The sequence below is a fragment of the Lithobates pipiens genome, unplaced genomic scaffold, assembly GCF_037356315.1.
Source record: "Lithobates pipiens isolate NorthernLeopardFrog02 unplaced genomic scaffold, aLitPip1_a1.2 Scaffold_16, whole genome shotgun sequence".
NCBI lineage: Eukaryota > Metazoa > Chordata > Amphibia > Anura > Ranidae > Lithobates > Lithobates pipiens.
The window spans coordinates 249,666,002-249,691,651 of NW_027507748.1; the positions used below are offsets into that span (position 1 = coordinate 249,666,002).

The following is a 25,650-nucleotide window of genomic DNA, read 5'->3' on the forward strand; positions in this document are numbered from 1 at the left end:
TATGAATCGCCCTTAAACTCAGAATAAATAAAAACATCCCCATATTGGTATGTGTCCTGGCCTTGAATACTGATTCAATTGATTTCCTGATTATTAGTAAAAATGATTCTGAAGTATAGGTAAATAAGGGGGTGTCAAAGTCACTATGTGTAGACCATTGGGCCTGTGGTTAGCACATCTTACAAGGAACAGTCCCTGATGATGATGATGGTGCTGAGCTCAGGGCACGCGCACAGCAGCAATCCATAACGGAGACGGATCGGGGGCGTGCATGGCACTGCGGGAATGCGCTGATCACTCTCTGGGCTTTTGCCCTAATGCGGAGCTCTGCCTGCCTGTCACATACGCACTGCACGGCTCACACACAAGACATCCTATTCAAGATACTGAAAGGGAAATTAAGTCCTCATCTAGAGCATCCAGCCTAGAAGAGGGCGTGAAAGAGAGACACCCACCCAGGGCACAGCCTGAGCCAGCCAGCAGCTGCTTACTACTGCATCCTTCTCAGCACCAGTGACAGCTGTGTCCGGATTTCTCTGCCTATCATCATGCCCTCCTATTTCTGAAGAAAGCACCATCATCGCCCTACAAAAATGTATTAGGCAACGGGATCTGGTCTCTGCACCACCCACCCTGCAAGCTACAGCCACTTCATCATCACAGCATCATCACCACCCATAGTGGTGGATCCAGAAGGAGGAGGAGGACATCTGGGGGCAGCCTCATCCCAGGCCCTGCACATCATCACCACCATCCATAGTGGTGGATCCAGAAGAAGGAGGACATCTGGAGGCAGCCTCATCCCAGGGTCTACACATCATCACCACCATCCATAGTGGTGGAACCAGAAGAAGGAGAATATCTGGGGGCAGCCTCATCCCAGGGTCTGCACATCATCACCACCATCCATAGTGGTGGAACCAGAAGAAGGAGGAGAATATCTGGGGGCAGCCTCATCCCAGGCCCTGCACCACCATCCAAGGAAAGCTGTTCGGTGAGATGACAGGTCAGCACTGCGGCTCTAGGTGGGAGGGGGCTCCTTATTATAGGCTAGAGTTGTCACTGAGCCTTGACATTCATACTGCAAAATGTAGATTTGTGTGTGCTAGCAGATTCACAATCAATGTTCCTATAGCTGTTAATGTTTCTTTGTGTGCATGCTAGCCCTTGCTCTCATCTTTCTCTGTGTCTTTGTGTGCTGCCAGCTGAATAGACTTCACACTACACAGCCTCCTTCTGCTCCCCTGCACTGCTAGTGTACAGTTCCAGCTCCTATTATGTGTCACTTGTGCCCAGCAAAAGCTAATCAGTCGCTTAAGATGACCTACCCTGTATGGACGCACCAGGTTATACCTTATTCATGGACTGCATTACCGCATATCTAAACCCAAGAACAAAAATTTATAGTATTGCAGCTTACTTATCAATAGATGTGATGGCTGCATTTGTTTTCTCATGCATTTTTTCCCCCTTTAATTTAACCTGGTAATTCTGCCATTAACACATTCCCTGTCCTAGGGTGACAACAGTACTGAGCGGTGTTGTCATCCTAGAAGTGTGTTAGGACTACATAGCACCTCCCTTGCCCATAACAGGGGGAGGTGTTTTGTAGTCCACCAAGCTCGCAGGGAACACTGCTAACTGATAGTTATCAGCCCACATGATTTCTGGCTGGATGAATAGCGTTTTTATTTTATTTTTAGAACGTCAAACAGATAGAATTAGAAAATTTTTCAATGGCATATTTTACTGACCAAAAGGGAGCAAATAAGAGACATATATTGTTCATATTTACATACACTTTAATCAGTGGCGGCCCATGGTGTGCATGGGAGCCACCCCCCCCCCTCCTCCCTGCGGCCAGGTGCCTGATCTACATGCAGGATGCACATGATTAGAGCCAGAGGCTCCAATAGGCTTCAAAAAAGTGTGGGCTTGGGGCGCAGTGCACTGTGCCCGAAGCCCACCCAGTTGTGTGACAATTGCGAATGAATATTTGCTATTATCACACTGATTCTCCTCCCGACCAATCAGAAAGCGGGTCATGAGAACCGTTTCCTGATTGGTCGAAAGGAGAAGCCATCCTATTGGCCTATGAGGAGAAAAGAGGAGGAGGAGACGTACAGCTGAGGAGATGCATGGTTAGTCCGACTGACGGAGATAGGGCACGGAAGAGACTGAGGGGGGAAGCTGCTCTGGTGCTATGCTTTCAAATAATTCTCCAATTCTACATGTCAGTAATACAACGCTATCAAATAGTTCATTTGGAGAGCTTTGGCTATTTTTATTTAACACCACTTTCTCAAATATTGTCTGATTTAAATGGACTCCAGGAGACAGTGAACTCATAGATAACATCAAAGAACCAGATATAAAACAGTACCTAGTTATTCCTTAGATATCAAATCCCTTCTGGTCTGTTACATTTTCCATTGAAAGCTCTTTATTATATAACAGAGACATAATTAAGAGCTTTCAATGGAAAGAAGTGCAAAGAAAAATAGCTGTTCATCCAACCAGAAATCTTGTTCCCAGCTGTCTTGGTGGACTACAAAACACCTCCCCCCTTTTGGTAGATCATCGGGAGTTATGTCGTTTTAACACATTCCCTGTCCTAGAGTGACAACGTTGCTCAGTACAATTGTCACCCTACACAGGAAGTTATTGGCAGGATTACCAGGTTAAAATAAAGGGGGAAAAAAATGGTGAAAATGGAAACAAATGCAGCCACCTCATTAAAGGACTGGTAAGCTGCAATTTCTGTTCTTTGGTTTAGTTACATATTAATTATTCATGGGTAATTATTTGTGAATATGCTATTTTGGGGCTCAATATTTTGATTTCAACACACAATTCTTGTTGCTAGTTCTACTGCACATTTATGAAACCATCTGCAGGAAGTTCACTATTCCATAATGACCCTATAGAAAACAATTGACCATTATGGCTGGTGGAAGGCTGATGACTTTTGGGGCAGCTGGTAGTAAAATTTGAGTGGCATGTTGTATAACAGTAAAAGTAAATATGTCTGTATGAACTGCTATAGGAAAGAAGGTTTCAATTTTAATGTTAATGCTGAATGTTCAAGAGTCGATTCTGCAAGAGGAAAACCTGAGTTGTAAAAATGTTTTCTTATAGGCCTGTGATGTCGACTAAGCAACTTTATCTATGCGTTGCACAGTGACTGTGCATTTCTGTATTGACTAAGAATATACCATTGGATTACACTTTTAGCAAATAAAATCAGTACCTGGTATCTGGGAGGACTGGGGCTCTAGTCTAGTCTGGGGGTTCACTCTCACTAACCCATTAATACAACTACAGTCTTTATCCAATAACATTATCTCTGTTTCTGATGCAACAAATGAACACAAAAGAATTTGAATTTGCCCTGTATTTCTAACACAATTAAATACTGTATATATATATATATATATATATATATATATATATATATATATATATATATATATATATATAATGGCCTTATCTTATTTATACATTATTGTGCTCAGTGAAAACCACAAAGATGTATACAACAAAGGGGAGAAATATATGACAGGAAAATTGAAAACACATTAATTTGTCAAGCAATTGTCACTAATTACAATGGTTACTATGACACGTTGGAAAATGCTGAAATCATTGCTTCTCCCAGTCCTAGAGTTTAGCCATGTTTGGGGTATGTAGCTCTACCCACAACATTTTCTCCTCAAAATGTCAACCTTTAGGCTAGGTTCACACTATTGCGATGCGGGAACGCCGCGAATCCGCGGCGTTTTCCCGCATCGCTCACCTCCCGCCGGCAGTTCACACTGCCCTATGCGGACGGCTGGGGGTGTCAATGTTATGTTAATGACACCCCCAGATCCGTCGGCATATCGCAGTGCGATCTGCCGACTCGCACAGGAATCGGATCGCATGGTGTGAACCCCCATGCGATCCGATTCCGTTGCGGACCCAAAAAAGGGTCCTGTGCGAGTTTGCTGTGGGACCGCTGCAAGTTCAGCCATACTATCTGTATGGCTGAACTCGCAGTGCTACGGAGATCGGATGTGATTTGCTGTGCGAATCACATCCGGTTCTCCCCCCGCAGCGGTGTGAACCCAGCCTTAATCCCATTGTAATATCATTAAAGCAGAGCTCTACCTTGTTTGCACCCTCAACCCCCCCCCCCCCCCCTGCTGCCATGTTTGGCACTTTTTGGGGGGAAAGATTTTGACAGGTGCCCACTTCCATTTTCAGCTCAGATCGCTGTGGCACACTGGGCCGGAAGTTCGGCCCCCTCCTTCCCCTGCAGTCTTCTGGGACACATCACAGGTCCCAGAAAACGGTGGGACCATTCACATGCACATTAGGAAACAGGTTGTGAAGCTGCAAGGTTTCACTTCCTGTTTCCTTTATTAGAGATGCCAGCACATGCGCTCGAAGCTGATTGAAGAATCGGCCTGGATTAGGACATCGTGGGATCCCTGAATTTTTATATTAAAATACATCAGCTACAGTATTTGTAGCTGCTGAATTTTTTTTTTTTCTGAAGGAGTCTAGAGCTCCTCATTACTGGCTTGTTTACCCTTGGGACTTCTTCACACTGGTGTGGTGACTTGTGTTTTCCTGCATTGGATCAATGCCAGTCATTACAAGGGCACAGGGAAAAACAATTGTTTTTTATTTGTTCTGGTCAAGCTGCAACTTAGCCCCTCGGGGCCGAGCAGTGTGGTGCATAAAAATGCATATGGCATGCATTTTTCCATAATGGATCAGAGCTCATCTGAAGGCTCTGGGCACTGTCAGGTGTACGAACTGCAGATGCAGCAGTGCCTAGAAATAAATGAAATGTCATTTTGATATTTAAATAAAGATGGCAGAAAAAAAAAACAGGCATCGCACTGCCAAAATGCGATTGTTTAAATTCCGATCGTGTGTAGACAATTCCGACGCACAAAGTGCCATGCATGCTCAGAATAAATGACGAGACGAAAGCTATTGGCTACTGCCCTCTTTATAGTCCCGTCATACATGGTTTACGTCACCTCGTTCTGAACGATAGGATTTTCCGACAACTTTGTGCGACCATGTGTATTCAAGACAAGTTTGGGCCAAAATCCATCAGAAAAAATCAGACGGATTTTGTCGTCGGAATGTCCTGAATGGCATTATGCCTCTCATAGACCCATGATGCCTCCATAAAGAGGACCTGTCACCTCCCCAATACTATCACATAGGGCGCTTGCTAGCCCTCTTGTGATATCAATAAAGCTAAATGAAAAGAAAGTTAAAAGAAAGTTAAATAAAATGTAATAATAAAAAATAAATGTAACCCTACTGCATGCATACAGTCCGCACATATGTAAACCGTGATTGCACCACATATTTGAGGTATTGCTGCGAAAGTAGTGACAGCAATAATTCTAGGACCGTAATTTTGACATGTAAAGGCTTTTAAAGCATTGCCAATGAAGACTTTTGGATTCCAAGGCTTTTTGCAATATCATGGGTGCACCCAATTCTAATGCTGCGTACACACGACTAGACTTTACAACAAACTAGGTCTGATGGTCTTCCCAACGGACTTTCGGCAGAGTTCCAAAGGACTTTCCGAATGAACGGACTTGCCCACACATGACCGGACTTTCCTGACAGACTAAGTCCGACGGTCTTCCCGACGGACTTTTGACGGAGTTGCGACGGACTTCCAAATGATCGGACTTGCCCACACACAGACTAAAGTCTGTTCATTTTGAACGTGATGAGTGACAATGGGACTAGAAGAGAAAGTCAATCTCGCCGCTTTTATAGGCGAGATTGACATCTTATGAGCCCCGGATTTTAAGAGGAAACCCCTACACCAAAAAAAAAAACGGTGTGGGGTCCCCCCAAGGTCCGTACCAGACCCTTATCGGAGCAAGCAGCCCGGCCAGTCAGGAAAGGGGGTGGGCACGAGCAAGCGCCCCCCCCCCCCCTGAACCGTACCAGGCTGCATGTCCTCAACATGGGGGGGTGGGTCCTTTGGGGAAGGGGGCGCTCTGCGCACCCCCCACCCCAAAGCACCTTGTCCCCATGTTGATGAGGACAAGGACCTCTTCCCAACAACCCTGGCTGTTGGTTGTCAGGGGCTTATCGGAATCTGGGAGCCCCCTTTAATAAGGGGCCCCCTCCAGATCCCAGCCCCCCACCCTATGTGAATAAGTATGGTATACATATAAGTATACATCATACCCCTACCCATTCACCTGGGGGGAAAAAGTGTCAATAAAAAAACACACTAGACAGGTTTTTAAAGTAATTTATTAGGCAGCTCCGGGGGTCTCTTCCGTCTTTCGGGGGGTCTCTTCTGACTCCTCCTCTCTCTCCGGCCTCTTCTCCTGCTCTCTGGCCTTCTCTCCTGGTCTCCGGTTCTTCCCCCCCTCTCCGGCCTCTTCTCCCACTCTCCAATTCTTCTCCCGGGCTCCTCAGATATCTTCAGCTCTTTTGCGTCTTCTTCCCACTAGTCCTCTTCTGATGTTGACAGGACTCTCTCTCCTGCTGCAATGCTGTGTGCACTGTGCGCTAGGACTTATATAGGCATGGGACGGGGTCACCTGGTGATGTCACGTGGTGACCCCGCCCCTTATGACGGCACAGTTCAAGCGTGCCCCGGGACTGTGCTGTCATAAGGGGCAGGGTCACCGGGCATGCTGGGACTGTGCCATCATAAGGGGCGGGGTCACCATGCTTATATAAGTCGTAGTGCACCGTGCACACAGCATTGCAACAGGAAAGAGCGTTGTGTCAACATCGGAAGAAGACCGGAGGGAAGAAGACTGTAGCTGCTGTAGCTGCCCTTGCGTCGTATTTGGTCCATAGGACCAGCGTACAGATGAACGGGTTTCCCGATACAAACTGGGTCCGGCGGAGTTCTGGCGGAAAAATTTGAAAAATGTTCAATTTCTAATATCCGTCAGATTTTTGGACAGCAAAGGTCCCATGAAGCCCACACACAATCAAATTTTCCAGTCGTGTGTACGCAGCATAAGACTTGACATGTTTGGTATGTAACGATTTGCTTTAACTCCATCTTTTATATTTGACCAAAAACTGGGAATTGTGTGTTTTGCACTAAAATTAATTGTAGTATATTTTTTTCTGAAAATATGTGTTTGATAAACAGTCGGGCAAATATTGTGTGACATAAAAAAAAAATTGCAACAGCCATCTTTTCATTCCATAAGACCTCTGCTTTCAGAAAATATGTAACATTCTTGGGATCTTAAGTAATTTTACAGCCAACAATGTGCAACAAACTGAAAAAAAATTCTCTTGAGGGATAGATTTTTTTTGCAGCAGAAGAATAAGCAGATTTTCAAGAAAGTCCTCATAAACAAAACTTCTGCTGACTGATATCCCTCTCTGTTGTAAGTAAAATAAGGGATTACAGAAGATTCTGAACAATTGAAGATTTTTTTTTAAAGATTTTTCACTTTTTGGAAAACTTTCGGAAGACACCTGAGTGCAGAAGTACTTATGATTCTAAAAAAATCCTATAGCTATGAGTAAGGCGGTTTTCACATGTCAAATCAGTGAATTCTTCATTCTTCATCAAGTCATCATTTACATATTGAGGAAGGCATGGCTTCTTTAGAAATTGATCATTTTCTTTGAAACCAAGAAGTCAACTATGGGAAAATGAAATAAAATCCACCCTTGGACTGCAAGGGTTAAATGCATGGTATTGACAAAGTATGTCACCACAGAGTGTCACTGTGGATATTAGCAAAATAAACTTTGCCATGTCCTAATACTGACCAGTATTGATTAAGGCTGAATTCACATCTAAGCTGCATGCGGCTCATAGCAGGGGTCCAGTGCATCTCTGTTCTCAGTTTCAGGGACGAATCAGGGACGAATTTTTGCCTGAATTTTGCCCTGAAATGGAGCCAAAGACGCACAGTGCAATCTGGGACTGGGACAGGGACATTACCACTCTGTGCAATCCGTTCCGTAGCCTCCCCGGAGATATGTGAACCGGCTCCATAGAGAGCTGGTCACAATCTCCTGTCATGCGAATTCGATTTTGCACTGGTGTGAACCCAGCCTAAAGAAAATTGACTTTTCGGGCACCAACACTTTAATTAATAAAATGTGTACATATTTTATTAAAAAATTCAACGTAAAAGACAACATTTGAACCATATCAAATTGTACAAGCATTAATGTTAATCACATATATACCAATCTCACCCATAAGGTTTGCTAGGTTCCCCGACATAGAATATTGTAACAACTGACAATCGTGAATACTGAATATGGTGACTTTCAGTTGGCAATTTTTGCCACCTCAGATGAACCAATCCTGCTGAATTAGTTGTGTGCTAAAAAGGATCTTTAAGTATCGCGGTCTACGAGCCCCTTTTCCTCTTACTGCTGCAATGAGGGCGGTTATAAGGGCATGGAATGCTGCCAATCTGATGCGCCCCGTACCCTCGGGACACATCTCCCCGCATAGTCCTCTTTGGTTCAACCCGAATTTACCGTAATTTGGCTCTATTCCCGACCCTAGTGTATGGGCAAGCAGGGGTATCAAATATATTGATCAACTTTATGTTGAGGGCAAAATACAGACCTTTGATAGGCTGAAACAACAGTATACACTGCCCAACTCACACTTATTCAGATACTTACAACTTAATCATGCCTTTCGAACGCAGTTTGTAAATGCCCCCGTCGCATTTTACACCTCAAGGTTGGAATCTCTGCTCAGAGATGTTGATCTGTCCAAACCGTTGTCTGCTATCTACAAGGTGTTACTCCCAGGTGTTCATACCGGTTTTGAACTCCAAAGGGCAAGGTGGGAAGCTGATTTTCCCTCCTTGGATACGGAGGACTGGGAAGATGTATGGGAGTATCCTTTCCTACAGTTAGTGTCAGCCAGAGATAGATTGGTGCAATTCAAAATAGCACATAGGGTATATTACACTCCGCAACGTCTTCACAGAATCTATCCATCTGTCCCTGATTTTTGTTGGAGATGCAACTCACTTTCGGCGGATTTCATACACATGTTCTGGAGCTGTCCTCAGATAGCTAGGTTTTGGGTGTAGGTGACTAATTTTATTCTGGCGGTTACCACCGTTAACATACCTTTATCGGTCGAGATATGCCTCTTAGGACTGGTCGAGCCGCTGGCTCCACGCCGAGCGCTCAGAACACTCCTGGGCTTATTGCTGTACTATGCCCGTAAGTCGATTGTTCTCAAATGGAAGGCCCCGGTAGCCCCCTCTATTAATTTTTGGAAGCACTTAGTGAATACGGCTCTCTCTCTTTACAGGGCCACCTACCTCTCGCGAGGCTGTGGCACTAAATTTCATAAAGTATGGGGCATTTGGACGGAGTCGCGTGACACCAACGCTGACTTGAATCCAGACTGATGGAGTTTCATTAGTGATTAGTGGAAGAGTTCTAGGTTGTGTGATATTCATGTAATCCTGGGTCATTATTTACGTGGGCAATAGGGGATTGGTAGGTGAAGGGTGATGCTTGCATATTTTATCCTGGGTCTGAGTGTGGACTGCGGTGGAGCATGGGCGAATTAAGTAACTGTCCTGAGTAATGTGCAGTGGTGCTGGAGCGTACAGGGGGAGGGGGGATTTTCTTTTTTTCTGTTTGGATGCACACGCCGGTGGCGGTGTATCGGGTGGGGGGAGGGGGAGGGTTATTTGGTTGTTCCCTGATGGGTTGACTCAGGGGGGTTTTTGTAATAATCAGCCTGGGTATGCCCAATAGGCTGTAGGTTGTTTTATTGTTTACTTGCAAATTAATAAAAATAATTTCAAAAAAAAAAAAAAAAAAAGGATCTTTAAGCAAGTATCTAAATGGATAAAGAACACAGAATCAATATATTGCTTATAAATATAAACAGTAAGTACCATATAGATATTAAATCATTGAACATAATTCTTTTATTTTACTCACATAAATGAGTGCATAAAAATAAAATACAGGTACGTGGAGGTGAAGACATCAGATATGGGCGTAGACCAGAAGGCAGATAAGGGGGCAAACCTACACAACACAACCAGGGATGCATTATAGGCTCAATTGGAGAGCATGCAATGTTTTAATAAAGTATGTACACATTTTATTAATTCAAGTGTTGGTGCCTGAAAAGTTAATTTTCATTAATCAATCTCTAAATGCATGATATGCCTATGGGTTACTGTACAATAGCTTTAAGCTGTCCAAAGACAGTTCAAATCTCTGCCGGTTTAGCAGGGACCGACTGAGACTCAAACCATGTATGGGCAAACTGAATGTACCCAAGTTGATTAATCAATCGACTTGGGTACAACCAGCCTGTTGGATTTTATGTGTAATTTTTGCTAGCGGCCATTGAGAACACAGTGACTCTGCGGGGGGGCAATCCTTGGTTTTAGGAAAGAAAACAGCTCTATCTATTAGGGTAGGGACTGATGTGAGTGTATAATGTACAGGAATAGGAACAATTGTAGACACGCACTCAGGTTGAACTGAATGGACTTGTGTCTTTATTCAACCTTACTAACTATGTAACTATGTAACTATCTATGGTGGTCGCATTACTTACATTACACCAGTGTTCTTCTCCTCTGCCTGAAGCTCAGGTCTGTGGGCAGAGCATTGGCAACATCACGTACAACACAGGGACATTACCACTGTATTGTACATTGGGGAGGCTTGAATGAGACTGGAGATGGTCGCAGTTTACAGAGCAGCTGCAGAGGACAGGTTGCAACACTGGAAGGAGCCCGCTGGAGTGAGGAATAAGGTATTGTAACTATTTATTTTTAAGTATATATTGCTTAATCCTCTCCCCTAAACTGGAATGCATTTAACCATTGCAGTGTGTGTGTGCATGTAAGGCCACTGCAAGGGTGGATTTTTAAAATTTTCTTGGAATTGGGTTTAAAGTTGATCTGTATCAACGATATACTATTGCCAACTACTACAGTAGTTTGCAAAGCTTATGCTGGAATATCACTTTGTTTGATCTTGATGTTTGATAAATATGTACACAAATCCCAGTATTACCAGTCCAGGAGTGCTTCAGTGTCCCCCAACAGTAAAAAATATACTATTCTTACTCTGCCAAAGGGTATAGTTTATTTTTCTTAATTCTTTATTTTTGGTTTTGAATAGGAAAGGGTATACAAATCACACAAAATGATAATATTGACATTGAAAAGCATGCAGATCTAGTATACATAAAACTAACAGAAGTTGTTCAAAAGATAAACACCATCAGAAGTAACCATAATGTGTTGAGAGAAAATAACAAGGTATCTGTTAAGACAAGGAGGTGTAAGAATGTCTGAAGGGTGGGGGGGGGGGGTAGATTGGGGCAGAGGGGAGGAGGTAGGGTAAAGACGAGCAAAGGGAAAGAAATGGAAAGAGAAATGGTGGAAAGGCTGTGGACAAGGTAGGGGTCTGGTAAGGGGGGGGGGGGGGGGATACCTTGGGTGGTGTGCCAGTTGAATGGAAGCAGAGTCAAGTGTCCTCAAACATCAATCTTACCTTCCTACAAAAATGTGAAGCCGAGACAGTAGAACCAGGTCTTTTTAAAGGATTTTAGAAAAAAATAGTTTAGGCTCTGTTCACGCCTAGGCATTTTTGGGCATTTTTCTGCTGAAAGCTTCAGGTCTAAAAAGGCCCAACATGACAAATACCATTCATTTAAATGGCCACGTTCACATCTGAGCATTTTGTCATCTAAAGCAAAACACCTGAAGCTCTATAAAGTACAAGAGCTCCTTTTTGGCAGATTACAGGCATTTTGTGCTTTTTACATTGGTGACCTTTTGACCTGTACAAAATCGCAGCAAAATCACAGCAAAAATCATGTGACTTATTGCCTGAAAACAAAATGGCTAGGTGTGAACAGAGCCTTAAGGATAGAGTGTAGTGTACAAAACTGCAGTCTACTAACATCCTATACATCATTGGAACAAGAAAATGTATGCACACGGTGCACCAAAAACCCTCATTGTCTCTCATTGGCAGAATCACATATGAATCTAGGTCATAAAAAAGTTCAGCTTTATTTTGGAAACATCAGGTAAAAAAAGGACTCTAGTGCTACCAAAATTACATTACATCAAAACGTCATCCATGTATAAACATCATGGTTTGATAATGCTCAAATACTCCTTAGCACCATCACATACAGCCAAAGGGCTGCCGATACTGTGGACCAGACTCAGTCCTTATGAATTGATTTGATGAAACCCGACATGTTTCGGACTTATAGACCTTCCTCAGGAATAGTGGGGGCCATTGAGAGTTCTAAAACATAGATTTTGCAGTCATTAGTTATGTAAAGAAAAACAAAATTTTACAGATGTACAATCCAAACTTAAATACATAATAGTAAAGGCTGCTTAGGGTGTTTCATTTTTCCAAAGATGTGATTTTCATATGACTTTGTTTACGCCCCGTGTCTCAGTGATGTAAAAGATATATATGACAAAGTTCAAGAAGATTGGATAATATTTAGGGGTTGCACACATTGATGACTTTTATCAAAGCAAAGTTTGTGGGCTTCACTTGATAAGAAGTCATATACAACAATGCTGGATGAAGAAAGTCCCGTTCAAGGCTTTCTAGAAGAAAAACATGTGAAAATGGTTAACTACATCCAAAATGTCCTAAAAGACGGAAGTTATCCAAGAGAAGACTGTAAAGAGTCATTACAACTCTCACTCTTGTACCTAGGAGGTTGGTGTAAAAAAGATTTCAGTTTCAGGATCCCAGGGGCACTGCATCAAGCAAGGTAGATGGCAAAGGCAATATATGCACTTAATATTGTCCTCTTCACTAAACAGTTGAATATTCCTCAACGACAATTGGAAGGAATGAAACAGGTTGCACATTTTATCAGCCTCATATATGTTTGCTTTTGGCATGAGGCAATTGTAAGTCGATAGGCTCCAAAGAATGATATGGATATGCTACAACTTTTGAGCACTTACCCAGATGCAGACGTCAAAAAATGTGCTCTCACAGTTGCTAAGAGACATCTTTTGGTATCTGTCAGAAACAAACGTAGGATTGGCTTTTTTGGACAAATGTATTACTCAGGCTGTTAAGGAAAATATGACTAAAAATTTAGAAACCAAACCTGCAAAGAAAAAGGAAGTGAAAAAATTAGAGGGTAAAAACATGTTTTTTGAAGGAAAAGACCTGAGCTATTTCATTACTAAGAACGAAGACGTTCTTTAAATTGTTTGGGATCCACGACGTGACAGAATACAAGGGATTGCATCATTCAAAGTTGATTAATATAACACATGTTTTGCCTATCATATTACCTATTAATCTTAGTGTATAAGTCTGAAAAAATTTTACAGCTTTTTTTTTTCCATTAGAAAATGAAACACCCTAAGGGTCCTTTCACACGGGGCGGATCAGTTCTGATCCGCCCCGTGGATATCCGTTTGCTCAGCGGGGATCACTCCGCCGATCCCCGCTGAGCAGGAAGATGACAGGTCTGTCTCTGCACACTGCGCAGGGACGGACCTGTCACAGCGCCGCTCTCCCCTATGGGAGGTCGGATGACGACGGACCGCAGTGCCCGTCATCACCCGATCCGATCCGCAGACGGATGGAAAAATAGCTTTTTCCTCCGTTACACTTTTTCGGATCGGAGCGGGTCGGATGTCAGCGGACATGTCACCGCTGACATCCGACGCTCCATAGAGCTCTATGGAGCACCCGTTCAGGTCCGCCTGAAAAACTGACAGGCGGGCCTGAACGGGACGTCAGTGTGAAAGGGGCCTAAGGCCTCATGCACACGAGACGCAGTTAAACGCGCGTTCAGATGCAGTTGGACAGTTTTTTCAACTGCCCCTGAACTCATTCAATGTTATCCTATGTGTCCATGCACACAGTCTCGTTTTTTTCCGTTTTTATGCAGTTGCGTTTAATCACGTTTTTCCAGAAGCAAAAAAATGCGTTCAGAAGCAAAAATGTTCACGTTTCAGACGCAAAACGCGGCAAAACGTGGTAAAACGCGGCAAAACGCCGCTACCGCGTTTAGCCGCGTATGCGTTTATATGCGTTTTTAAAGGTGACCTTTTTTTTTACATTAAAAATCTCAAAAATGATTGCAAATGATGAAAAACCATTAGAAAAATATTTTAAACAATTGCAATTGCAAGTGGACAATCCACAACTTGTGGCAAGTGACATGGCAGTGGCAAGTGACGTGGCAAGTGGACAATCCACAACTTGTGGCAAGTGACATGGCAGGTGGCAAGTGATGTGGCAAGTGGACAATCCACAACTTGTGGCAGGTGAAGTGGCAAGTGACGTGGAAAGTGGACAATCCACAACTTGTGGCAGGTGACGTGGCAAGTGACCTGGCAGGTGACGTGGCAAGTGACCTGGCAGGTGACGTGGCAAGTGGAAAATCAACAACTTGTGGCAGGTGACTGGCATGTGACGTGGCAAGTGGACAATCCATAACTTGTGGCAGGTGACGTGGCAAGTGGACAATCCACTTGTGGCAGGGGACGTGGTAAGTGACGTGGCAAGTGGACAATCCACTTGTGGCAGGGGATGTGGCAAGTGACGTGGCGAGTGGACAATCCACAACTTGTGTCAGGTGACGTGGCAAGTGGACAATCCACAACTTGTGGCAGGTGATGTGGCAAGTGGACAATCCACTTGTGGCAGGTGACGTGGCAGGGGACGTGGCAAGGGACGTGGCAAGTGGACAATCCACAACTTGTGGCAGGTGACGTGGCAGGTGACGTGGAAAGTGATGTGGCAAGTGGACAATCCACAACTTGTGGCAGGTGATGTGGCTGGTGACGTGGCAAGTGGACAATCCACATCTTGTGGCAGGTGACGTGGCAGGTGACGTGGAAAGTGGTGTGGCAAGTGGACAATCCACAACTTGTGGCAGGTGATGTGGCTGGTGACGTGGCAAGTGGACAATCCACAACTTGTGGCAGGTGGCATGGCAGGTGACGTGGAAAGTGGACAATCCACATCTTGTGGCAAGTGACGTGGCAGGTGATGTGGCAAGTGACGTGGCAAGTAGACAATCCACAACTTGTGGCAGGTGATGTGGCAAGTGACGTGGCAGGTGATGTGGCAAGTCACGTGGCAAGTGGACAATCCACAACTTGTGGCTGGTGACGTGGCAAGTGGACAATCCACAGCTTGTGGCAGCTGATGTGGCAAGTGGACAATCCACTTGTGGCAGGTGACGTGGCAGGGGACGTGGCAAGTGGACAATCCACAACTTGTGGCAGGTGACGTGGCAGGTGACGTGGCAGGTGACGTGGAAAGTGATGTGGCAAGTGGACAATCCACAACTTGTGGCAGGTGATGTGGCTGGTGACGTGGCAAGTGGACAATCCACATCTTGTGGCAGGTGACGTGGAAAGTGGTGTGGCAAGTGGACAATCCACAACTTGTGGCAGGTGATGTGGCTGGTGACGTGGCAAGTGGACAATCCACAACTTGTGGCAGGTGGCATGGCAGGTGACGTGGAAAGTGGACAATCCACATCTTGTGGCAAGTGACGTGGCAGGTGATGTGGCAAGTGACGTGGCAAGTAGACAATCCACAACTTGTGGCAGGTGATGTGGCAAGTGACGTGGCAGGTGATGTGGCAAGTGACGTGGCAAGTGGACAATCCACAACTTGTGGCAGGTGATGTGGCTGGTGACGTGGCAAGTGGACAATCCACAGCTTGTGGCAGGTGGCATGGCAGATGACGTGGAAAGTGGACAATCCACATCTCGTGGCAAGTGACGTGGCAGGTGATGTGGCAAGTGAAGTGGCAAGTGGACAATCCACAACTTGTGGCAGGTGACGTGGCAGGTGATGTGGCAAGTGATGTGGCAGGTGATGTGACAAGTGGACAATCCACATCTTGTGGCAAGTGACGTGGCAGCTGACGTGGCAAGTGACGTGGCAAGTGGACAATCCAAAACTTGTGGCAGGTGACGTGGCAAGTGACGTGGCAGGTGACGTGGCAAGTGACGTGGCAAGTGGACAATCCACAGCTTGTGGCAAGTGACATGGCAGGTGGCAAGTGATGTGGCAAGTGGACAATCCACAACTTGTGACAGGTGACGTGGCAAGTGATGTGGCAGGTGATGTGGCAAGTCATGTGGCAAGTGGAAATCCACAACTTGTGGCAGGTGATGTGGCTGGTGACGTGGCAATTGGACAATCCACAACTTGTGGCAGGTGGCATGGCAGGTGACATGGAAAGTGGACAATCCACATCTTGTGGCAAGTGACGTGGCAGGTGATGTGGCAAGTGACGTGGCAAGTGGACAATCCACAACTTGTGGCAGGTGATGTGGCAAGTGACGTGGCAGGTGATGTGGAAAATCCCCAACTTGTGGCAGGTGATGTGGCAAGTGACGTGGCAAGTGGACAATCCACAACTTGTGGCAGGTGACGTGGCAGGTGACGTGGCAAGTGGACAATCCACAACTTGTGGCAGGTGACGTGGCAAGTGACGTGGCAGGTGATGTGGCAAGTGACGTGGCAAGTAGACAATCCACAACTTGTGGCAGGTGATGTGGCAAGTGACGTGGCAGGTGATGTGGCAAGTGACGTGGCAAGTGGACAATCCACAACTTGTGGCAGGTGATGTGGCTGGTGACGTGGCAAGTGGACAATCCACAGCTTGTGGCAGGTGGCATGACAGATGACGTGGAAAGTGGACAATCCACATCTCGTGGCAAGTGACGTGGCAGGTGATGTGGCAAGTGACGTGGCAAGTGGACAATCCACAACTTGTGGCAGGTGACGTGGCAGGTGATGTGGCAAGTGGACAATCCCCAACTTGTGGCAAGTGACGTGGCAAGTGACGTGGCAAGTGGACAATCCAAAACTTGTGGCAGGTGACGTGGCAAGTGACGTGGCAGGTGATGTGGCAAGTCACGTGGCAAGTGGACAATCCACAACTTGTGGCAGGTGACGTGGCAGTTGGACAATCCACAACTTGTGGCAGATGACGTGGCAAGTGACGTGGCAAGTGACGTGGCAAGTGGACAATCCACAACTTGTGGCAAGTGACGTGGCAAGTGACGTGGCAAGTGGACAATCCAAAACTTGTGGCAGGTGACGTGGCAAGTGACGTGGCAGGTGATGTGGCAAGTCACGTGGCAAGTGGACAATCCACAACTTGTGGCAGGTGACGTGGCAGTTGGACAATCCACAACTTGTGGCAGATGACGTGGCAAGTGACGTGGCAAGTGACGTGGCAAGTGGACAATCCACAACTTGTGGCAGGTGCCGTGGCAAGTGACACGCTAAATACAAGTACACTGCAGCTCTCACAGCTGCTGCTACTCACTCTGGTCTCACAAAATTGCTGAAATAGTTAATAATACTGTTTTTTTGAGCTGGGGAGGGTCTATGATGTTAGCTTAACTAAACGCTTCTAGACGCAAACGCGGTAAAACGCCGCTAAATCGCGGTAAAAATCGCGGCAAAACGCGCGTTTCTAAACGCCGGTTTCAACATGTGTCCAGCAGCGTTTGCATCTGCGTCTTGTGTGCATGAAGCCTTGGCTGCTGTTGGTACTTACAATAATAAACCCAATAGAAGCACAGCAAAAATACATGAAACCAATTTGTGTCCTGTTTGGTGGAATGGTTGTGTGGTACAATTAACAGGGGCGTGTGTGAAATAGGGGGAACAGCGTGCGTTTACAAGGACCCTAATGGGGCTTGTGCCTCCCTCCTGTGACAATGGCCCAGAGTGATAGTATCTGTAATAAAAAAAAATGATACATATACATATATATATATATATATATATATATATATATATATATATATATATATATATATATATATATATACACACAGTGCCTTGTGAAAGTATTCAGCCCCCTTGAACTTTTCAACCTTTTGCCACATTTCAGGCTTCAAACATAAAGATATAAAATTTTAATTTTTTGTAAAGAATCACCAACAAGTGGGACACAATTGTGAAGTGGAACGAAATCTATTGGATAATTTAAACTTTTTTAGCAAATAAAAAACTGAAAAGTGGTGCGTGCAAAATTATTCGGCCCCTTTACTTTCAGTGCAGCAAACTCACTCCAGAAGTTCAGCGAGGATCTCTGAATGATCCAATGTTGTCCTAAATGACTGATGGTGATAAATAGAATAGAGGTCGACCGATATGGGTTTTTCTCTGGCTGATGCCGATATCGATATTTAGAAATCGCCACGATGGCCGATATATGATGCCGATTTTTTTGGGCCGATATGTTAGGCCGATTATTTATTTATTTTTTCCCCTTCATCTCATAAAATCTAACAGACACTGGGGCGTTTTTCAGGCGCTTTAAAATAGTGCCTGTAAAGTGCCTGCAAAACGGCTCCCCTGCAGTCTGTGTGGAAGCCCCGAGTGCTTTCACACTGAGGAGATGCGCTGGCAGGACGTTAAAAAAAAGTCCTGCAAGCAGCATCTTTCGAGTGGTGTATACCGCTCCTCCACCACTCCTGCCCATTGAAATGAATGGGCACCGCTGCCGAAGCACCTGCAATGCGATTTGGCAGCGGCGCTTCACGGGCACATTTAACCCCTTCCTGGGCTGCTAGCTGGATTATAAGTGTCCGGCTAAAATGACGGTAAAGCGCCGCTAAAACTGGCAGCGTTTTACCGTCAACGCCTGCTCGCTCCAGTGTGAAAGCAGCCTTAAGTGATACAGAAAATTTCTTACATTTATTAAACAAAACAAACATCCAAACAGTTCACTTGTATGTATAATTTAGAATGATAATATATATATATATATATATATATATATATATATATATATATATATATATATATATATAATATATATTTTTTTTATATATATTACACAAAAATAGGTAATCAAAACTTTTGGATGAAAAAAAAATGGGCTAACTTTACTGTTTTTTTTTTTTAATCTGTGTATTTTTTCCAGAAAAAATTGAGTTTGAAAGACCGCTGCGCAAATACTGTGTGACATGAAATATTGCAACAACCGCTATTTTATTCCCTAGGATCTCTGCTAAAAAATATATAAGTTTTGGTGGTTCTAAGTGAATTTCTAGCAGAAAATACAGGATTTTTATTTGTAAGCATCAAGTGTCAAAAAAGATTTAGTCTTTAAATGGTTAAACTGAGAACTCTACACACTGAGTTGAGTTCATTCATTCAAGTGTAAACATTGTATCTTTTTGATCTTTTCTTGGCAGACTGCCCAGAGAGGAGACAAGTCGCTTCACTCAAGTCTCCAGGCAACTTGCACTGACTTCTATTACTGAAGTAATTTGCAAGTCGCGCTGAATATATCATCTGCCTTTTTTAACAGCACAATCGGCCTATGCTGATTAATTAAAAAATGCCAAATATCAGCTGATATATCGGCCGGCCGACCTCTCAAGTCTCTGTATAAATGCACCTGCTCTGTGATAGTCTCGGGGTTCTGTTGAAAGCGCAGAGAGCATCATGAAGACCAAGGAACACACCAGGCAGGTCCGTAATACTGTTGTGGAGAAGTTTAAAGCCGGATTTGGATACAAAAAGATTTCCCAAGCTTTAAACATCCCAAGGAGCACAAGCGAGCGATCATTTTGAAATGGAAGGAGTATCAGACCACTGCAAATCTACTAAGACCTGGCCTCCAGAGCTAATTAGGTAAATCTTCACTTTGCGAAGAATACGCAATCACATGCAAGGAAAATAAATAAAAACTGCATGTTTGCTGCACATGATTAGAGGATGGAAGCCCGCAGAGCTTCTGCTCATTTACTAAGCTCCGGAGCAACTGTACTTGCCTTTAGCAAATCCACCCCAATCTGCAAATTATTGATTTTGTTTTGGGCATTGACCTGCAACACATTTCTGGGTCATTTTTACCATAAAGATCCCCCCTGTAAAAGAAATGTTTTTTTACTTTATCGTTTGATGGCCCATGTAGAAATAAACTGCCATATCACTGTTTCCCAGGCACTGCCAGCAGTCGAGTCAGTAAAAGATTCTCACGTGTTCAAAAAGTGTCACCTGTCTAGAACTTATCTGTGAGTTTGGCACATTCTCTGACACTTTCAGAACGCTTACAAGACACTTTTACTAAATCCATCTCTGTATGCCAAAAGAAAGTTTTTGTAAAATACGAACTGTCTGTATTTTATTTTAAATTCAATACGAATTGCGTCACAATGTGGAAGTGGATCAAGTTAGAACTACTTGAATTTGGCACATGAGTCACTGTCAGAACCAAAACTGTTGCAGATGTTTTTTTTAAATTAGGCACAACGTATTATCAAGAGCAATTACCGCCAGAAAAGTGGCGCAGCAGCTTTATTGAATTCCCACACTGTGGGCTAACAAACATGAAAACTTGCATATGCATTTATCATGGGACAGCAGGTAGGAAATGTTGCCTAAAACTTAAATCAATAAATGCCAGCAAACAAGTATTGGATAATAAATGCTGCGGTTGTTTATTATTGGTTTCCAAAGTTTATAAATAAATGAATTCAATCAAGTTCACACATCATATATAAGCTTAAAGGGGTTGTAAAGGTAATTTTTTTATTTTCTACATAGGTTCCTTTGAGCTAGTGCATTGTTGGTTCACTTAGCTTTTCCTTTGATTTCCCTTCTAAATGTTTTTTTGCTTTGTCTGAATATCTCACTTCCTGTTTCTCCTCAGTAAACTTCTCACCATCATTCGAGCTGGTGGTTAGTCAGCCAGAACAGCTTACTGAACAGCTTACTGAGGGGGAACAGGAAGTGAGAAATTCAGACAAAGAAAACAAAGAAAAAAAAACATTTAGAAGGGAAATCGAAGGAAAAGATAAGTGAACCAACAATGCACTAGCTTAAAGGAAGCTATGTAGAAAATAAAAAATTTACCTTTACAACCCCTTTAAAGCTAACCTAGCCACTACGGCTCAGGCTGCAAAACACAATTCCCAACTTTTATAACTTTATTCAACAAACACAAATCAAATAACTAGTCCCTTTGTTATTATATATATATATATATACAGTGCCTTGCAAAAGTATTCGGCCCCCTTGAACTTTTCAACCGTTTGCCACATTTCAGGCTTCAAACATAAAGTTATAAAATTTTAATTTTTTGTGAAGAATCACCAACAAGTGGGACATAATTGTGAAGTGGAACGAAATCTATTGGATAATTTAAACTTTTTTAGCAAATAAAAAACTGAAAAGTGGTGCATGCAAAATTATTCGGCCCCTTTACTTTCAGTGCAGCAAACTCACTCCAGAAGTTCAGCGAGGATCTCTGAATGATCCAATGTTGTCCTAAATGACTGATGGTGATAAATAGAATCCACCTGTGTGTAATCAAGTCTCTGTATAAATGCACCTGCTCTGTGATAGTCTCAGGGTTCTGTTGAAAGCGCAGAGAGCATCATGAAGACCAAGGAACACACCAGGCAGGTCCGTAATACTGTTGTGGAGAAGTTTAAAGCCGGATTTGGATACAAAAAGATTTCCCAAGCTTTAAACATCCCAAGGAGCACTGTGCAAGCGATCATTTTGAAATGGAGTATCAGACCACTGCAAATCTACCAAGACCTGGCCGTCCCTCTAAACTTTCAGCTCAGACAAGGAGAAGACTGATCAGAGATGCAGCCAAGAGGCCCATGATCACTCTGGATGAACTGCAGAGAACTACAGCTGAGGTGGGAGAGTCTGTCCATAGGACAACAATCAGTCGTACACTGCACAAATCTGGCCTTTATGGAAGAGTGGCAAGAAGAAAGCCATTTCTCAAAGATATCCATAAAAAGTCTCGTCTAAAGTTTGCCACAAGCCACCTGGGAGACACACCAAACGTGGAAGAAGGTGCTCTGGTCAGATGAAACCAAAATCAAACTTTTTGCCCACAATGCAAAACGATATGTTTGGTGTAAAAGCAACACAGCTCATCACCCTCAACACACCATCCCCACTGTCAAACATGGTGGTGGCAGCATCATGGTTTGGGCCTGCTTTTCTTCAGCAGGGACAGGGAAGATGGTTAAAATTGAGGGGAAGATGAATGCAGCCAAATACAGGACCATTCTGGATGAAAACCTGTTAGAGTCTGCAAAAGACCTGAAACTGGGACAGAGATTTATCTTCCAACAAGACAATAATCCCAAACATACAGCAAAATCTACAAAGGAATGGTTCACAAATAAACTTATCCAGGTGTTAGAATGGCCAAGTCAAAATCCAGACCTGAATCCAATCGAGAGTCTGTGGAAAGAGCTGAAAACTGCTGTTCACAAACGCTCTCCATCCAACCTCACTTAGCTCGAGCTGTTTTGCAAGGAAGAATGGGCAAGAATTTCAGTCTCTTGATGTGCAAAACTGATGGAGACATACCCCAAGCGACTTGCAGCTGTAATCGCAGCAAAAGGTGGCTCTACAAAGTATTAACGCAAGGGGGCCGAATAATTTTGCACGCCCCACTTTTCATTCTTTTATTCGTTAAAAAAGTTTCAAAATCCAATAGATTTCGTTCCACTTCACAATTGTGTCCCACTTGTTGGTGATTCTTCACAAAAAATAAAATTTTTATATCTTTATGTTTGAAGCCTGAAATGTGGCAAAAGGTTGAAAAGTTCAAGGGGGCCGAATACTTTCGCAAGGCACTGTATATATATATATATATATATATATATATATATATATATATATGTATATATATTAGTACTGTTTAAGCCAGGGGCAGCAGTAGAAGCACTTGAATATAAATTTGCTCTGGCTAAAAGAAGGATTATTTTATCCAGGTGCTAGGAAGGAATTTAGATATGTGAGTTATCTCCAAGGTCAAAGACAACAAAAATAATAAAGAAATTTAAAATAAATAAAATGAACCGGTAAAAAATAATACAAATAAAAAACACATAATTAAAGGCTCATGCTCACAGCTTCTCTGGCCAGTGTGACAGTGTGAATGAGGGGTTTGTCTGTGTGGCTGGAGCTGCCTGTTATTCCACAAAGGCACAGCAGCTGTATGAATACAGCTACGCATGAATTTTAGAAAAGCAGTGTATTCTGGTGAGATACAAAAAGTGAACATTGTTGCAATGTTTTCTATTTGTACAGTATTTTCATGTATAATTTTGTTTTACATTTTTCAAAGAATACACTCACTTACATGGCAAAATTAAACGTGGTTACTCTTGACTCTTGATACATTTCTGAACTATTCCCCGCAGTGTTCATTCCTAAAAGTATAATTTGTATAATTCAATCTCCTACCCAAACAACAGTGGCTGACACTTGAGGGTGAAAAAAAGGCAGAGACACTTTAGTTATATTGTTTTGTGAGGGAGGGCATCACAGTGTAGTGGCTGTACTTGCCCACTGCTCATCTCTGCAGGAAGTTGAGGGCTGGAAGCATGCATATCTAGAGTAATGCTGCCAATGTTTTCTTAAAGCGGAGGTTCACACAAATAACCTCAACCCCATCAGCACTATGAGCAGATGTGCAAATGAAAAGAAAAAATGTTTTTGGTCATGTATTTACATTTGAATCGGTCTTTAGTCTGCCTCTTCCTGTATGTAACTCCCGCGGGAGTAGGCATGTATTTTATTTTTCCCCTGAGGCACGCGGTCTCCTGGGAGTGTCAGGCTTCCCAGGAGCCAATGCTGAATGCCGCTGCAAAATCCCCACACACTGAGCATGCGCGGGAGAATGAGCGTTGAATCCTGGGAGCTCAGCATTCACCGCATCCAGGAAATCAATGCTTGTGGGCTTCATATGCCCACAAGCAACTTGGAACCGGCCATCGTCACTTTTTATAAGTTCATTTTAGATATGAAAACAGACATCAGGGGAATTATTACACCAAGCACATGAGTGTTATATTGTTATTAAGCAAGTGTCAGAATGCCAAAAAAAAAATGGTCGGTGGACATCGGCTTTAACTTGTAGTTTTGTCCTTGAAATTGCATATCATTTTATCAGTTGTTTAACTGAAAATTTTGCCTGTTGAGGTTTCTCAGGGAAAAGCAAAAAATAATTTAATAAAACAAAATTTTTTGAAACATGTTCAGTGCCTTAGGACAGGGGTTGGCAACCCCTGACATGCGTGCCAGAGGTGGCATGCAGCGGTATTCACGATGACACGCAAAGGGAAACCTAGGAGGAGACCTATCTCCCGCACAACAGAGCTGGCTGATGGCTGTGCTCTATATATACAAGGCAGCGGGTTGGCTTCTGCAGGTCTCAGTTCCCACCCCCCCTTTAGCTCCTGCCCCTCTGCAAAAGGAAACAGCAGGAATGGTCACAGGTCCGGCCCAGCTCTTGGCATACAAGGCAGTGCGGATGGCTCCCGCAAGTCTCAGTTCCTGCCCCCGCCTTATCTTTCGCCTATAGGAAATAGCAAGAAGACCGGCTTTTTGCATACAGTACAAGGCAGTGTGGTTAGCTCCCCCAACCTCAGTTCCCATCCCTCCTTTAGCTCCTGCCCACCCACATAGGAAACAACAGGGATGGTCACAGCTACTGCCCGGGTCTATGTATACAAGGCAGCGTGGTTGGCTCCCCAGGTCTCAGTTCCTGCCCTCCCCATCTTAGATCCTGCCCACCTGCATAAAACGCTGCAGGGATGGGTCACAGTCTCCACCGACCCACTTCAGCTACGGCTTGCTCACCTCACTCTGCACCTGAATTGAGCCTGAAGCAATGTGGAGACAGATGCCCCAGCTGCCTGCTCTTGTGCTCTGGCTTATAACAGGTAACTACAGAACTGCAGATCATTTTAGCCTGAGCCTTCCTGCCAGTATGCCTGCTCACACCCTGAGGGCCATTCCACTTCCTCAGAAGCAGCATTAAAGAGGACCTGTGGTAGCTGTATGTACAGAATGAGGTAGGAGGGAGGGTAACAATAATTTCTGCTAAGGAGAAAGGTTTGTGCAGGAGGGGGATAGAAGCTATTTGTGCTGTGAAGGGCAATAGTAATATAGGGGGGGGGGGTTGTAATTGGAGATGGAATGGGGGGATATGTGCTAGGAGGGAGGGGAGATTTGTGCTAAACAGGGGGATGGGGGGTTGTGCTAGGAGAGGGGATTGGGGGGATTTGTGCGAAGAGAGGCAATTGGGGGATTTGTGCGAGGGGGGGGGATTTATGCTAGGAGAGTAGATTTGGAGATATGTGCGAGGAGGGGGATTTGTGCTAAGAGCAGTGGCAGGACAACATGGTGTTACCCCTGGGAGTATGCCACAGAGTCAGTGTATTGTTAATGCCATCCCAGATTGCAAACACATTACCATGTAGTTTAGGTGTAGTGCATTTTTGCATGGTTCGGTGCACTACTTAAAACACACTGCATGGGAACATGCAAGAATCGCACGGGAACCCACACATTCCCATGAAATCCTATGAGAACCAGTCTTGCATTAATAGAAGTCCTAACCAGTGGTGGCTGGGGGTATATTGGGGGGGGCCTCAGGGGGTGGCGAACAATGCACCCACAGCCAACCCCCACCCCCGTGGGTCAGTTGGGCCCACACAAAACCACCACAACTATCAGTCAGTTGATGAGTCCCGCACTTACCCATAGGCAGCGCTTCCCTCTAGGCGGCAGCTTTGTCCCCTGAATCTCCTCCGGCGGCCTCCACAGCTCCTTTTTCCTCGTCATGGTACAATA

General features: G+C 44.1%; 1 protein-coding gene across 19 annotated transcripts in view; it reads left to right on the plus strand.

Moving 5' to 3' along the window:
- Nucleotides 1-261: 261 nt before the first annotated feature.
- NFASC (neurofascin) overlaps nt 262-25,650 on the plus strand; it is a 259,426-nt gene continuing 234,037 nt past the window's right edge. For 18 of the 19 annotated variants that reach the window (XR_013274473.1, XM_077481264.1, XM_077481260.1 and 15 more), the window contains exon 1: nt 262-1,006. Coding sequence is in view for 16 of the 19 variants with exons in the window: in XM_077481260.1 (XP_077337386.1) it covers nt 1,000-1,006 (7 nt within the window). In the remaining 3 variants the exon portion in view is untranslated. The remainder of the gene's footprint in view (nt 1,007-25,650) is intronic. The other variant, XM_077481265.1, reaches the window with a different exon arrangement.